At 47.9% G+C, this 13,736-nt stretch overlaps 1 protein-coding gene across 3 annotated transcripts in view; it reads right to left on the minus strand.

Annotated features, from left to right (window-relative positions):
- NEURL1 (neuralized E3 ubiquitin protein ligase 1) overlaps positions 1–13,736 on the minus strand; it is a 94,707-nt gene that overhangs the window by 43,795 nt on the left and 37,176 nt on the right. For all 3 annotated transcript variants that reach the window (XM_038758292.1, XM_038758294.1, XM_038758293.1), the window contains exons 2-3: positions 7,912–8,153; positions 6,057–6,378 (exon numbers count right to left, since the gene is read on the minus strand). In XM_038758292.1, the coding sequence (XP_038614220.1) occupies positions 6,057–6,378; positions 7,912–8,153 (564 nt within the window). The remainder of the gene's footprint in view (positions 1–6,056; positions 6,379–7,911; positions 8,154–13,736) is intronic.

Below are 13,736 nucleotides of genomic sequence, written 5' to 3' on the forward strand. Positions count from 1 at the left end.
CTGGGCAATAGATTTATGGAGCCAATGGGAGGGAAAGGATTTGTTCACCATATCCATAGAGACAGGGCCGGACAAGAGAAAATGACCTTAAACTGCAAGGAGGCCTTGACTGGGAAGAACTTCTTGGCAGGATGAGTTGGGCTGAGGTGGGAAGGCAAGGAAGCAGAAGGCTGGAAGAGATGAGCACCGCAACATCCTTCTCTCTGAGTCGATAAAATGCCCTTTCCCTGACCCACCAGGAAGACAGGTTTTGGGATTCCATCCCTACAGGCTGGCAACAATCCCACCACCCTGACAACCCTGTTTATGCAGACTTGGGCACTAATAAATGGACCCACTTAAACCAAGTGTAAACCAGCAGCTCACGCCTGGTAGGGCTCAAGTCCCAGAGATGTGACTGGCCACACACTAGGCCCAGTAAGCAAGGCCAGCTTGTTCCTATCAGGGGACTGGGCCAAGAGAAGCTGAGTCCTTTCCTCAAGGTCAGCACAGGCTACCCTACCTCTGGAAAAAAGGAATCCTGGCCTGGCCTAAATTTTCCCTGGTTCATCAAACAGAAATTCTTCAGCATTGGCTTTAAAGCACTCAATCATCTAGCCCCCTCCTTTCCTATCCCAGTGATTTCCTACAACCCAGGACACTCACTTTGCTCCTCTAACACCAACCTATTCATTGTACCTCCATCTCATCTATCTCACCACCAATTTCTCGCCCATGTCCTGCCTCTGGCCTGGAACTCCCTCCCACCCCAAATCCAACATCGGTCATTCTCACTACCTTCAAAGACTTATTCAAATCACATCTCCTGAGGCCTTCCCTGATTACTTGCTCTTTTCTCCTCCTCCCTCTCCCTTCTGTTGTCCTTGCACTTGGATTTGTACCCTCACCCCACCCTCAGCCCCACAGCACTTAATGAACATAACCATAATTTATTTCATTGTCTGTCTCCCCCGCTAGACTGTCAGCTCCTTGTGGGCAGGGATTGTGTCTATCAACTCTGTTGCCTCGTACTTTCCCAAGCACTTAGTACTGTTAGTACTCTGCACACAATAAATGCTCAATAAATATGATCGATTGATAGGCAAATCTCATCCTTCCAACTTTGAGCCTTTCCCCTGGAACATGAAACAACCAAGTCTGTTCCTGTCTGCCAGATCACACCCTCCCTTATTAAAAGCAGAACTCAAGGCCGACCTCCCCCAAGAAGCTGTCCCTAATTAATTCCACCCACTGTCCTACTCAGTGGCACAATCTGTGATGAGCTACTTCTCTGTTTTTGATTTGTCCTAATAATTATGTTACCTCTTCAGTCTGATTTTATGCTTAGCACAGTGCTCTGCAAACAGTAAACACTCAATAAATACAATTGATTGATTGATGTGTGCCTGTCTGCTCTCCCCTATTAGACTTCAAGCTGCATAAGGGCAAGGACCAGATCTTTTCTTTAGACAAGCTCTCAGACACATCACAAAGAGCTATACACCTCCTGGGTGGTGAACAGAGACCTTTTGTCTGTTTGTTGACTGCATTTCCTGAAATTCTCCATAATAGTACTAATAAAACTAGCAGCAGTGATAATGTTTAAGTGCTGATTCTGTGCAGAGCAATGGACTACTGGAACTCGGGAAAATTTAAGCCAAGCCCCTTTCCAGTGGCCTGTTTTGACCAGGAGGAAAAGACCCAGCTCTCATGTCCCAGCCCCCTCGGCGGGGGAAAAGACTCATTGTGCCCACCGCAAAATGGGGATAATGATTATCTACCTTTCTGTGCCTTTCAGGGTGGGGTTGGGCTTTGGCGTCTACTCTAGGCAAACCTGTCACAATCCCTAAAGTTAATGAAATGCAAGGTCAGTTAACAGATCTTCTGGACTGACAAAACCTAGGTCATCAGCGAGAGGTTTCTTCAGAAGCTAAAGTCACTCATGCAGTGCAGAAGCAGTTGGCCTATAGGAAAGAGCACAGGCCCAGAAGCCAGAGGACCTGGGTTCTAATCCCGACTCCTCCAAATGTTTGCTATGTGACCTAGGGCAAGTCACTTTAACTTCTCCCTGCCTTAGTTCTCCTTTTCTCCCTGCTACTTAGATTGTGAGCCACATGCAAGACAGGGATGGTGTCCAAACTAACTCACTTGTATCTACCTCAGCGCTTATAACAATGTTTGATGCATAATAAGCACTTAAACGTCACTAAAAAAAATCCACTAGGGGACCCATTAATGATAATAATAATCAATCAGTGGGCATTTACTGAGTGTTTACTAGATGCAGAGCACTGTACAGGTGTATACAGGCTACAGGAGGAGCATACAGACTAGAAGAGCTTACAATCTATCAATTCATGATCAATATATCAATATGATGATATATATTAAGTGCTTACTGTGCAGAGCACTGTACAAAGCACTTGGTAGAGTACAATACGGCAGAGTCAGTAGACACTTTCCTTGTCCACAATGAACTTACAGCTTAGAGGGACGAGTTTACAGTCTAAAGGATAATAACAACTGGTTTTTATATACCACTTTAATTTCCAAAGAGCTTTTACATAGGTCATTCTGGTCTTCACAACATTCCTGGGAGATAGGGAAATGCAGAACTCAAAGCTCACCTTCTCCAAGAAGCTTCCCCTAATGAATTCCACCCACTGTTCAACTCACTATTACAATCTATGATGATGGATAAAGAGACATGAAGGAACTAGCTAAGTGACTTGTCCAAAGTCACCCAGCAGGCAAGTGGCAGAACCGGGACTAGAACCTGGTTCCTCTGATTTCCACTCCTGTTGTCTCCCCACAGTTCCATGTTAAATTCCCTGCAGTAATCTAGGGGTAGAGGATGATGATACCAAATCAGAACCTGGGAACCACCAAGCTTCTATTTTTGGTGCTAATGGTACATGGGGCAAGATTGTGGAAACCCGAAGTAACAAATATCTGTGGCAGCTTCTTACCAACTGCACAAATGTCTTAGCCTAGGCTGACTGAGGCAGAGCCAAGTCTAAGGCTGCCAGAGTACTGGAAAACATAGAGAGCCCTTCTACCCTCTGCTTTGTAGCAAAGGCCTGTGGGAGCAAAGCAGACCAGGAACAGGAGAGGAGATCCCAGCCAACCTCAATGGGGTGTACCAGGAACCTAGGTGTGGCCCCCTGAACCTAAGGGGCCCACCAGAAGCTGAATGGGAGGCAGGAGCTCTCTGATGCTATTTATAATAATAATAATAATATTAGTAGTAGTACAGTGCTCTGCACACAGTAAGCGCTCAATAAATACAATTGATAATAATAATAATGGTATTTGTTAAGTGCTTACTATGTGCGAAGCACTGTTCTAAGCTCTGGGGGGGATACAAGGTGATCAGGTTGTCCCACGTGGGGCTCATAGTCTTCATCCCCATTTTACAGATGAGGTAACTGAGGCTCAGAGAAGTTAAGTGACTTGCCCAAGGTCACACAGCAGACAAGTGGTGGAACCAGGATTCGAACCCATGACCTCTGACTCCTAAGCCCGGGCTCTTTCCACTGAGCCACTACCCTTGTTGGTGAGCATGATCTAGCCCTGGTGTTAAACAGAAGACCAATCCCACTCCTGACCACAAGAGGAAAGATGCAAGATTAATAGACCCAATGAGAAGCCTCCCTCAGCAAACTTCCTAACCACCTGAGTCACAAATTAGACTTTTATCCACAAGTCCTGATAGATGCCACCATTTCCATTACAAATCAAGCAAAAACTCCTCACTCTCGGCTTCAAGGCTCTCCATCACCTCGCCCCCTCCTACCTCACCTCTCTTCTCTCCTTCTCCAGCCCAGCCCGCACCCTCCACTCCTCTGCCACTAACCTCCTCACCGTGCCTCGTTCTTGCCCGTCCCGCCGTCGACCCCCGGCCCACGTCCTTCCCCTGGCCTGGAATGCCCTCCCTCCAAACATCCGCCAAGCTAGCTCTCTTCCTCCCTTCAAAGCCCTACTGAGAGCTCACCTCCTCCAGGAGGCCTTCTCAGACTGAGCCCCCTTTTTCCTTTCCTCCTCAGCATCCCCCCCACCCTACCTCCTTCCCTTCCCCACAGCACTTGTATATATTTGTACAGATTCATTAGTCTATTTATTTTACTTGTACATATTTACTATTCTATTCATTTTGTTAATGATGTGCATATAGCTATAATTCTATTTGTTCTGACGATTTTGACACCTGTCTACATGTTTTGTTTTGTTGTCTGTCTCCCCCTTCTAGTCTGTGAGCCCTTTGCGGGGTAGGGACTGTCTCTGTATGTTGCCGACTTGTACTTCCCAAGTGCTTAGTACAGTGCTCTGCACATAGTAAGCGCTCAATAAATACGATTGAATGAATGAATGAATTTCCCTTTCTAGCAGCACACTGGAGAAATTGGAGTGAGGGAGTGAAAAGGTGGGTGGGGTCCCCTTGTCCCAAAGACAACCCCAGATCAAAGTCCTTGAGAGATATTAGCGAGAGGACCAGGACTGCTGCAGAGAACTCTCTGAGTGAGGCCACAGAGCAGGGTCAGGCTGGCCAGAGACCGTGGGAGCACACTGGAGGACTGTTCTTCTAATGAGAGGTCAGAGAGTTTGAGAACATGGAAGGATGATTTCTGACCTGAGAAAAGATTTACAATGACAAGGAAAATGTCCTAAAGTAGAGTGTTACAGGGGCTTCTAAGAGAATAAAACCAGAAAATTCCCCCAGCTAAGGAGGTTAAAAGTGATTAGGGAGAAAAGCCAACAGAGCCACAAAACATAATGAGACAATCCTCTTGCCTGGGGGTCCAAAACTTAGGGTGACCTTCTTCTCTCTGGTTTACCAGGCAAACTTTCATTCCTGAATACAACTGTCCTTCCTCTCCCTCTTACAGAAGGGTCAGGCCTTCCTGTAAACATGTGCGCGCACACACACACACACACACACACACACACACACAACCACTAAGAAAGTATTTACAAATTGTAAATGGAGTATGAACAAAGTTTGCACCAATAGTACTCATGTCTGTGAACGTTCTTCACCTTGCACAATTAACTGTGTTACATTCACATGCAGATATTTATCTTTGACACTTCTGGCACTGGAACAGTAAAATGATGAAGCAGCCTTCATTCCAGAGTAGAAGGTTGGCTGGTACAAGTTCTCCTAAGATCAATTTCCTTTTTTCTGAAGGTTGTACGGTGATTTATTGCTTCCCTCCTCCCACGGTAACTGTGTTTGTTCTGCCTTTGTTGCCGTAATTATGGTGGGCTCCGGTTGTATAATTCACTAGGCATGACCTCAACCGTCTATTCTGTGCTCTGTTCCCACTGCCCATGTGATGGGCACAATCAGAGAGATTCCACTGTGTTGAGGCTAGAATTGGCTTACACAGTTCAGGATTCCTTCCACGGCTTCTCTGCTAGCCAGGTGGCTTTGAGGAACCAGGAAAAGACTCCAACAAGGTGCTCAGAGAAAGGACCACATCTCCCACTCTCCTCTAAGCAGCACCTATGAGCATGGCTGGATCTCTTTGCCACCTCAAAGCCTTTGCCTAGGCAGGCTTTACGGCATGAAAGAAACTACTGCTCCTTTCCCCAAATCACCTCTTTCCTTTCAAATGGCAGTTCAAAATCCACCTCCTCCAGAAAGCCATCCCCAAATCTTCAACCCACCAGACCAGGAACTCATCATTACGTTCTGCTAATTATCATACCGATCAGAAAACATTTGGGTTGACTATTTCACTTTCTTATCTCCCTCCCTAGAGAGTAAGCTTCCTGAGAGCAGGGACCAGGCCAAATCCCTAAAACACAGCTCCCAAATGCTTAGTACAGTGTTGAGTGCTCAATAAATATTTGTTGATTGCCTGGGGAAGGGACCTGAATTTTTAAACTAGATGTTACCAGATGGAGTTGGGGCAGGGGGGAGGGTTCTCTGGGCTGGAGCCTGATCATGGGAAGGCACTTTCCACTGCCCCCAGCAGTAGCCAAGAGGCAGGCACCATGGTGATTGGGATAGTGTCAGATAAGGAACGCCCTCAGAACCCAAAGGGTTTCAAGGGAACGTTCAGCGCACTCACCTAGCAGCTGCACACCACGGGTCAGGCCGTAGACATCGATGAGGGCCCAGAGGGGGTCTGTGGTGCGTACTCCGCTAAAGAATAACATGGCTGCTGAGTCGTTCACCCGGTAGAAGACCCGACCCTTCTTGTCCACCCAGAAGGCGATGATGTTCCCTTCGTTGGCAAACTCCTCTGGCAGGGCTTTGGCCCAGAAACCATTCTGAGACACCAGGTCCGGGCACGCGTACTTGGGCAGTGTGTCGGGGTTAATCCGGGACGGGTCCTTGGAGGTGAAGCCCAGCCGGAGGGCCCCACTCCAGCAGCATTGCTTCTTGGTGATCTGCAAAGACAACAAGAGCAAGATCCAGCCTCGGCCCTGATCCATCGCTGGTGTGCATTGAGCGCTTACTGGGTGCAGAGCACTGTACTACGTGCCTGGAAAAGTACAGTACAACAGAGTTGTGGACAGGTTTCCTGCCCACAGTGAGCTGATGGTTTGGCTTCTCCCCTTTTGGGAGCTGTTATGGCTCTTATCCAAGGTTTGGCCAAAGAAAAATTAGCTCAAATTCACGTGACCAGCTTCCACCCAGGGGAAGAGTTGCTGTACTTGCTGACCCAGAAGTTGACCACTCAGTGCCCTGGGAACACGCGATACAATTCATTCCCAGTGTCTGAGCTACAGCTTAGCCTAGTCACAGCTACACCTAAGCGCTTCTAAAACAGGATCGATATGACAGGACCACCAAATGACTTGTCGAAAACCTGAGTGTGGCTACTACCCCCCTCAAATCTTGGAGGGACATATAGCATCTTTCCACTGAAAAAGCTGAATCTTCTGGGGTTGGGACTGATTAACTGCAACTCTGGCTGTGGAAAAAAGAACTAAAGAAATCAAGTGCCAGAGGCCTGCACTTTCAGTTCACTCAGGCTCCTGGGAGAAGTTCCTTACTTTAGTGAAAAGGACTGACATCCCTAAAGCAGGGAGGTGCTGGTGTGGGGTGGAAGGGAGAAATTACGGAGGCTGGGAATTCATGTCTGCTCCTTCACTTCTCAACTAATCCCAGCCCTGCTGGAGAGCCAACAATCTACATCAGCACACCATCACATCATTAAGAATACCAGTTTTGTCTACACTTAAAGGGACATTGCCAACATCGTTTCCTATTATTATTATTTCTTGCACCCAGGACTCTCCAAGAAGCCTCCCCTGACCTCATCTCATCCGCCAAGCTAGCTCTCTTCCTCCCTTCAAAGCCCTACAGAGAGCTCACCTCCTCCAGGAGGCATTCCCAGACTGAGCCCCCTTTTTCCTCTCCTCCTCCCCATCGCCCCCAGCCTACCTCCTTCCCCTCCCCACAGCACCTGTATATGTGTTTGTATAGATTTATTACTCTATCTTACTTGTACATATTTACTATTCTATTTATTTTGTTAATGATGCGCATTTAGCTTTAATTCTATTTATTCTGACGACTTGACACCTGTCCACATGTCTTGCTTTGTTGTCTGTCTCTCTTCTAGACTGTGAGCCCGTTGTTGGGTAGGGACTGTCTCTATATGTCGTCAACTTGTACTTCCCAGGCGCTTAGTACAGTGCTCTGCACACAGTAAGTGCTCAATAAATATGACTGACTGACTGAATGAATCTCACCTGTGGTGTGATGGAAGGGGAGAAAGGGGGTGCGGTTGAAGCAGCTGAAGAGATGTGGCCAGTGGCAGAGAAGGAAATGGAAGGGGGACAGAGAGAGGAAGAAGATGTCAGGGAAATGAGATGGGGAAGGAACAAAGCAGGAAAGGAGATGGAGAAGCAGGAAGGTGGGGAGAAGAAGGGAAAAGAAAGAGAGCAGGTAGAGTGGGCCTGGGTTTTCCTTACCTTGAGCCTGACTTGCTCGTAGATGACGACGGGCCGGTTGCTGAAGGTGATGGCATTGCAGAAGCTTGCCTGCCTCTTCACCGCCTTCTGGGTCAGGTCCATGAGGATCTGGGAGCCCTTGGTATGGGGGTGGAAGAGCAGCGGGCTGAGGGGGAGGGTCCCACACTGGGGGATGGGCAGGCAGTGCTTTTGCTTGTGGTGGCATCGGTGAGAAGAGGCTGGGAAGGGCCCACCTATGGAATCTGAGAGAGGACAAACCACACTGTAGCACCGTCACTGCCAACACAAGACCCAACCAAACCCTGCAGGGACTCATCAGTCCTAGCCCTGTCAGTTGAGGATGTTCCTGTGGAGCAGAAACTCAAATTGCCGGAGGACTTTGGATCACCCAAGGCCCTGTCCCGGACTGTGGGTCCCTGTCTTTTTGAGGACTTTTGGTGGCCCCGCTTAGCATGCGAAGGCTGGTGGCTTCAGGGGTGAATGTCACTCACCATTCTATTTCCCCTTCCTGGGATCTCAGAACAGTGGAGCCTAGAGTCTGAGCAGCTGAGATAGTTGGTGAATAACAATAATAATAATAGTATTTGTTAAGTGTTTCTATGTGCCAAGCACTGTACTATATGCTGGGGTAGACACAAGAAATCAGGCCCCACATGTGGCTCGCATTCTAAGTATGGGGGCGAATAAGTATTGAATCCTCATTTTGCAGATGAGGAAACAGAGGTACCGAGAAGTTAAGCGACTTGCCCAAGGTCACACAGCAGATTAGTGGCAGAGCTGGAATTAGAACCCAAGACCTCTCATTTCCAGGTCTGTGCTCTTTCCATTTGGCTGTGTTGCTTCTCACTAGGCCACACTGCTTCTCAGTGTGGTGAATTAACACCGGGGAACTCTCACAGCTCTCCTCGCCCATGGCCAGAACCCACAGAGACCATCCATTCAGCATCTCCCCCTTGTTTGAATGCTGTCTCTCCCCAATTGAGAATCTTCTGTTCTCGGACCCTGAAAACTCAACATAGGATAGTTTCTCTGCCAATGCTTCCCCAGCCACAGACCACCGCCCATTCCGGCTTGAACGGAGTCGATATTCAATGTTACTCAGAGGTTTACTACCAGTTGCTCTAAAGCATGGGTTCAGAATTACCCTGCGGCCCCAGTTCAGTACACTTCACTCTAGCAGCCAAAACTGCCCACTGGCCTTCTGTGGGGAAGCTTTCTGACACTTCCACCTGCATTTGCAAAGTTGGCATCGCGGACAGACTCTCTAACAAAGCAGTTCCACAGTTCCACTGGACACCTCACGGGTAGAGAGCCGTTGTTGAAGTAGGAGGAGTTAAGCAATTTGCCCAAGGCCACTCAGGAAGGAAGCACTGGTGATTCCACTTAGGGCTGCCTAATGACTGATCTACCCAGCTGCCCATCGGGGTCTTTGATTCATCCCATTCTTGCCCAGAAGAGAGACGCTAATTGCTATGGGCCAAGCGGCTCTAGTTTACGGCAGAGATTCTGCAGAGGAAGGTGGCGAGCAGCTCCAGAAAATGTTCCAGTGAGTCCCTACACGTGAATTATAAAGAGTAAAAAAAAAAAATCAATTCAGTAAGAATGCAAGATGGGGGAAATCCCATATTAAAGGCATTTTCTGTTTACTTTTCAACCCTGCCAGGAGCCCTTTATTATAAGGATCTTTACTGTTAAAGCACAAAGTCCCTGCCCTGGAGAGCTTTTGAACAAAAGGCTCAAGGAGCTATGATTTATCAAAAGAGCAGTGAAGCCAGGGGATGCAATCGGAGTGGGTGGTGCGTTTAGAGAGGTGGGATGGAGGAAACTGTGTTGTGAAAAGCCCAAATGGAGCCTGCATGCAGTTTCATTATGAAACCTGAGAGCTGGGCTCAAGAGTCAAACTACTTTGCATGCTGTTTTGCACCGCGTTTGCTTGTTATTCATTGAATGCCGACTGGGGCAGAACTCTTCTCTGTTTTGGCTGCTCCTTCCCCACCGGGCACTCTCCCACCATGTGGTTTGGGTGGGGAGTTGGGGTGGGGTTGCAGTTCCACCTTGCATCAGGTTTTCCTGATCAGAAAATCAACCAGCTGTGATCTGGGATCAAGCAGAAGACGCCTTACACTTCTGTCCAATAATAATAATAATAATGATAGCATTTACTAAGCACTTACTATGTGCAAAGCACTGTTATAAGCGCTGGGGAGGTTACAAGGTGATCAGGTTGTCCCACGGGGGGCTCACAGTCTTAATCCCCATTTTACAGATGAGGGAACTGAGGCACAGAGAAGTTAAGTGACTTGCCCAAAGTCACAGAGCTGACAATTGGTTTGAACCCATGACCTCTGACTCCAAAGCCCGTACTCTTTCCACTGAGCCAAGCTGTTTCTCTAATATCCAATATCCCAAATGTCCTATTTTCCTGGCAAACAGCCCCCAGGCCTATAGATCCCATTCAATGCTTCCTGCAGAAGGTCACCACAAAGTAGCTGATAGCCTAGGCTCAAGAGTAGTGCTGACTTTGCATGCCTTGGTGCCATCGGGACCCAGCCCCGAAGATGCAATCGTCCGCTTCTCAGGGATGGGCAAGAGCCAAGCAGATTTCCCCCAGGGAAATCCAAAAAGCAATAAGAACTGGCAGTTGTGCCCAGTCTGATTTTGCCAAGGCTGAGCTCACTCCTCACTAAACCCGGCCAGCAAGCCATCCAGGGGGCTGGGGTCAGAGTCCGAGAGCCTCCCAGCCTTCAAGGGTCTGCCACTTTTCAATGCTCCAGACCAGTGTCCCATCCTGCCATTTCGGCCAAGAGAAGAAATTCCAGGACAACCTCCAGGTGGATGGAAAAGTCGCCAGATCTCTGGATAAGACAATTGCCGGTTGTAGGGGCCTAATGATGAGGCAGAGCAAATTACACACAGACCCCTGGACATAATTTGGGGGGCAAAGCTTGCCCTCTCGGAAATGCACTTTTCTCCTTCTGGGCTACCCTCCCCAAGTAAAATATCGTTTTCTTGTGCCTCCATCATATCCTGCTTTCATCAGATTCCGGCACACTTGCTGTAGTAAGGAGACCACTATTGTCTTCTCCCAAGCATTTAATGCAAAAAGTTAAGTGCTCAGTAAATATTACTGGTTGACTAAAACATCATCATCGTCAGGTTTTCCTTGAAGGACAGCTCACAATCCCTAGGAGCTTAGGGAGAATGGAGAGAGAAATGGGTAAAGCAAATGAAGTCTACAGTGTATTTACCTTCCCCTCTCTCTCCTGCCCCTCCTCTTTCCTCCCTTTCCCACTCCACCACCACCCTTTCTGGGGCCTGAGGCTCCCAGCAAAGAGGATTTTAGGTGAGCTTAGGAAAGAAACAATCCTAAGCAGACTCGACCAGACTCTATTAATACTCCGAGGTCTAAGAATAAATGAAGGATTAGGAATTAAGTGAGTCACAGTCTCATCAGGACAGAGTTGGGGACTGATCACAACTGATGAGGAGGAGGAGGAAGAGTTTCTAAACCAAGGGAACCTGGCTGAGTCCAGGCTTGTCCAAGAAGAGGCCCGAACCCCAGGGGAAGGTCGGGGGAGGAAGAACTCCCTGTAGGGAGCAGTTGGGGCTCCAATTCCATCAGCCTGACCCCACGGGGGACAGCAGCCCCTTGCTACCACCACCTTCTCCCCTTCTGGGTGAGTCACAGTTTCGGGAACATTTCTACCCCCGAGGCGTTGTCCTGAGATTTCCCATCTGGCCGCAAATGCCTGGGAGGAGAGGGTTCCGGGGCGCTGAGACGATACAGACTCCCCTGGCCAGAACAAACACAAATGCTACTCGATATAAACACACATCACGGAGCCGAGACAGTAATCGGAAGTGGGAAGGACACAGGGGTGGCATGGGGCACGCGTTATGCTATTAGGTTAGGGAAACAGCGTGGCAATGGGCCCTACATTTAATTCTACCTTCACGCTTTCGGATTCACCAGAACCTGGACTCTGTCACTGATCCGGAGCACGAATCAAAATGCTCTGGGAGACCTGCTGGAAACCAGGACCGTCTTCCTTAGGTGTCAAGACCATTTTCGAGGTCATGGAAGAAACCATCTTCTTCAACATCCAAGAAAATATTTATTAAGCAGCCTACATTGAGGACAACCGCCTTCTAGGCACCTGGAAATACTCAAAGGATGTCCACAAGGAGCTCACAATCAAGGAGAGGGGCTGGTGGTTTCTCTTTTTCTTTCCCCCTCCTCTAATTAATTTTAGTGTCTGTCTCCCTAGCTCCTTGAAGGCAGGGATCAGGGCTATTAATTCCAGTATACTCTCCCAATTGCTTACAACAATGCTCCGCATACAATAAATGCTCAGGAAATTCTAGACTGTCTGGCTGATTGGAGGAGGGAGCCAAATCCAGAAACAATTAGCAATTAAACTTTTAAACAAGTGCTGTTTGAAGATAACTCCCTGTGATCCCTTCACACACTGCAGCCCAGGGAACCGTAAACTGCCCAGCAATGTATACAGCCTGAGAAGGGAAGTCTCCTTCATGTCCTCTTCTCACCTGCCTTCTGTAATGAAATGTTGAGGAACGATAGAAGGGTAAAATCAAATAAAAATGGGAAACAATTCAACGTGGCAGGGAAGTAGACACCCACAACTTTCAGAGATGTTCAAGAGCACTAAAGGGAAATTGCAGTGATTGAAGTAACTAGAGTCAGCAGGGATGATTAATAATAATTGCAGTATTTCTTAAGCACTTACTTGCTACCTGCCAAGCCAAGATACAAGATAATCAGGTCCGATTTGGTCCTTGTCCTACAGGGAGATCACAGTCTAAGTAGGAGGAGCATGGTCTAATGGGCTAATGGGTTTGGGAGTCAGAGGACCTGAGTTCTAATCTCAGCTGAGCTACGTACTTGCTGTGTGACCCTGGGTAAGTCATTTAACTTCTCTGTGCCTCGGTTACCTCATCTGTAAAATGGGAATTCAACACCTTTCCTATGGTACTTGTTAAGCACTTACTATGAGCCAGGCTCTGTACTAAGCAGCTGGGGTGGCTAACTCTCTCCAACTCCTCCCTTCCCACCCCACCACCATTACTCCTTCCCTCTGCTTTACCCCCTTCCCCACCCACAGCACTTGTGTATATTTGTACATATTTATTATTCTATTTATTTTATTAATGATGTGTACATATCTACAATTCTATTTATTTTGATGCTATTGATGCCTGTCTGTTCTGTTTTGTTGTTTGTCTCCCTCTTCTAGACTGTGACCCGTTGTTGGGTAGGGATTGTCTCTATCTGTTGCCAACTTGTACTTCCCAAGCACTTAGTACAGTGCTCTGCACACAGTAAGCGCTCAATAAATACGATTGAATGAATGAATCTGTTGCCAAATTGTACTTTCCAAGTGCTTAGTACAGTGCTCTGCACACAGTAAGCACTCAAAAAATTAGACTGAATGAATGAATGAACTTAGATTGTGCACCCTGTGTGGGACAAGGACTGTGTCTTGCATCTTGCACCTTCCCCGGCCCTTCAAATAGTGGTTGACACATAGTAAGTGCTTAACAAATACCACAATTACAGGTAATGAACCCCACAGGCAGACGAGGAAACTGAGGCATCGAGAAGTTAAGTGACTCGCTCACGGTCACCCAGCAGGCAAGTGGCAGAGCTAGGAATAGAACCCAGATCCTCTGACTCCCAAGCGCATGTTCTTTCCATAAGCCCATGCTGTGCTGCTCCCTGGAAGATTTTGAAGCCGGGGAGGAACCTAGTTTGAGGAGGGAGCTGTGGAGACAGCTGTTTCTGTTGCTGGGAGAGAGGAAGGGAC

The sequence above is a fragment of the Tachyglossus aculeatus genome, chromosome 16, assembly GCF_015852505.1.
Source record: "Tachyglossus aculeatus isolate mTacAcu1 chromosome 16, mTacAcu1.pri, whole genome shotgun sequence".
Taxonomy (NCBI): domain Eukaryota; kingdom Metazoa; phylum Chordata; class Mammalia; order Monotremata; family Tachyglossidae; genus Tachyglossus; species Tachyglossus aculeatus.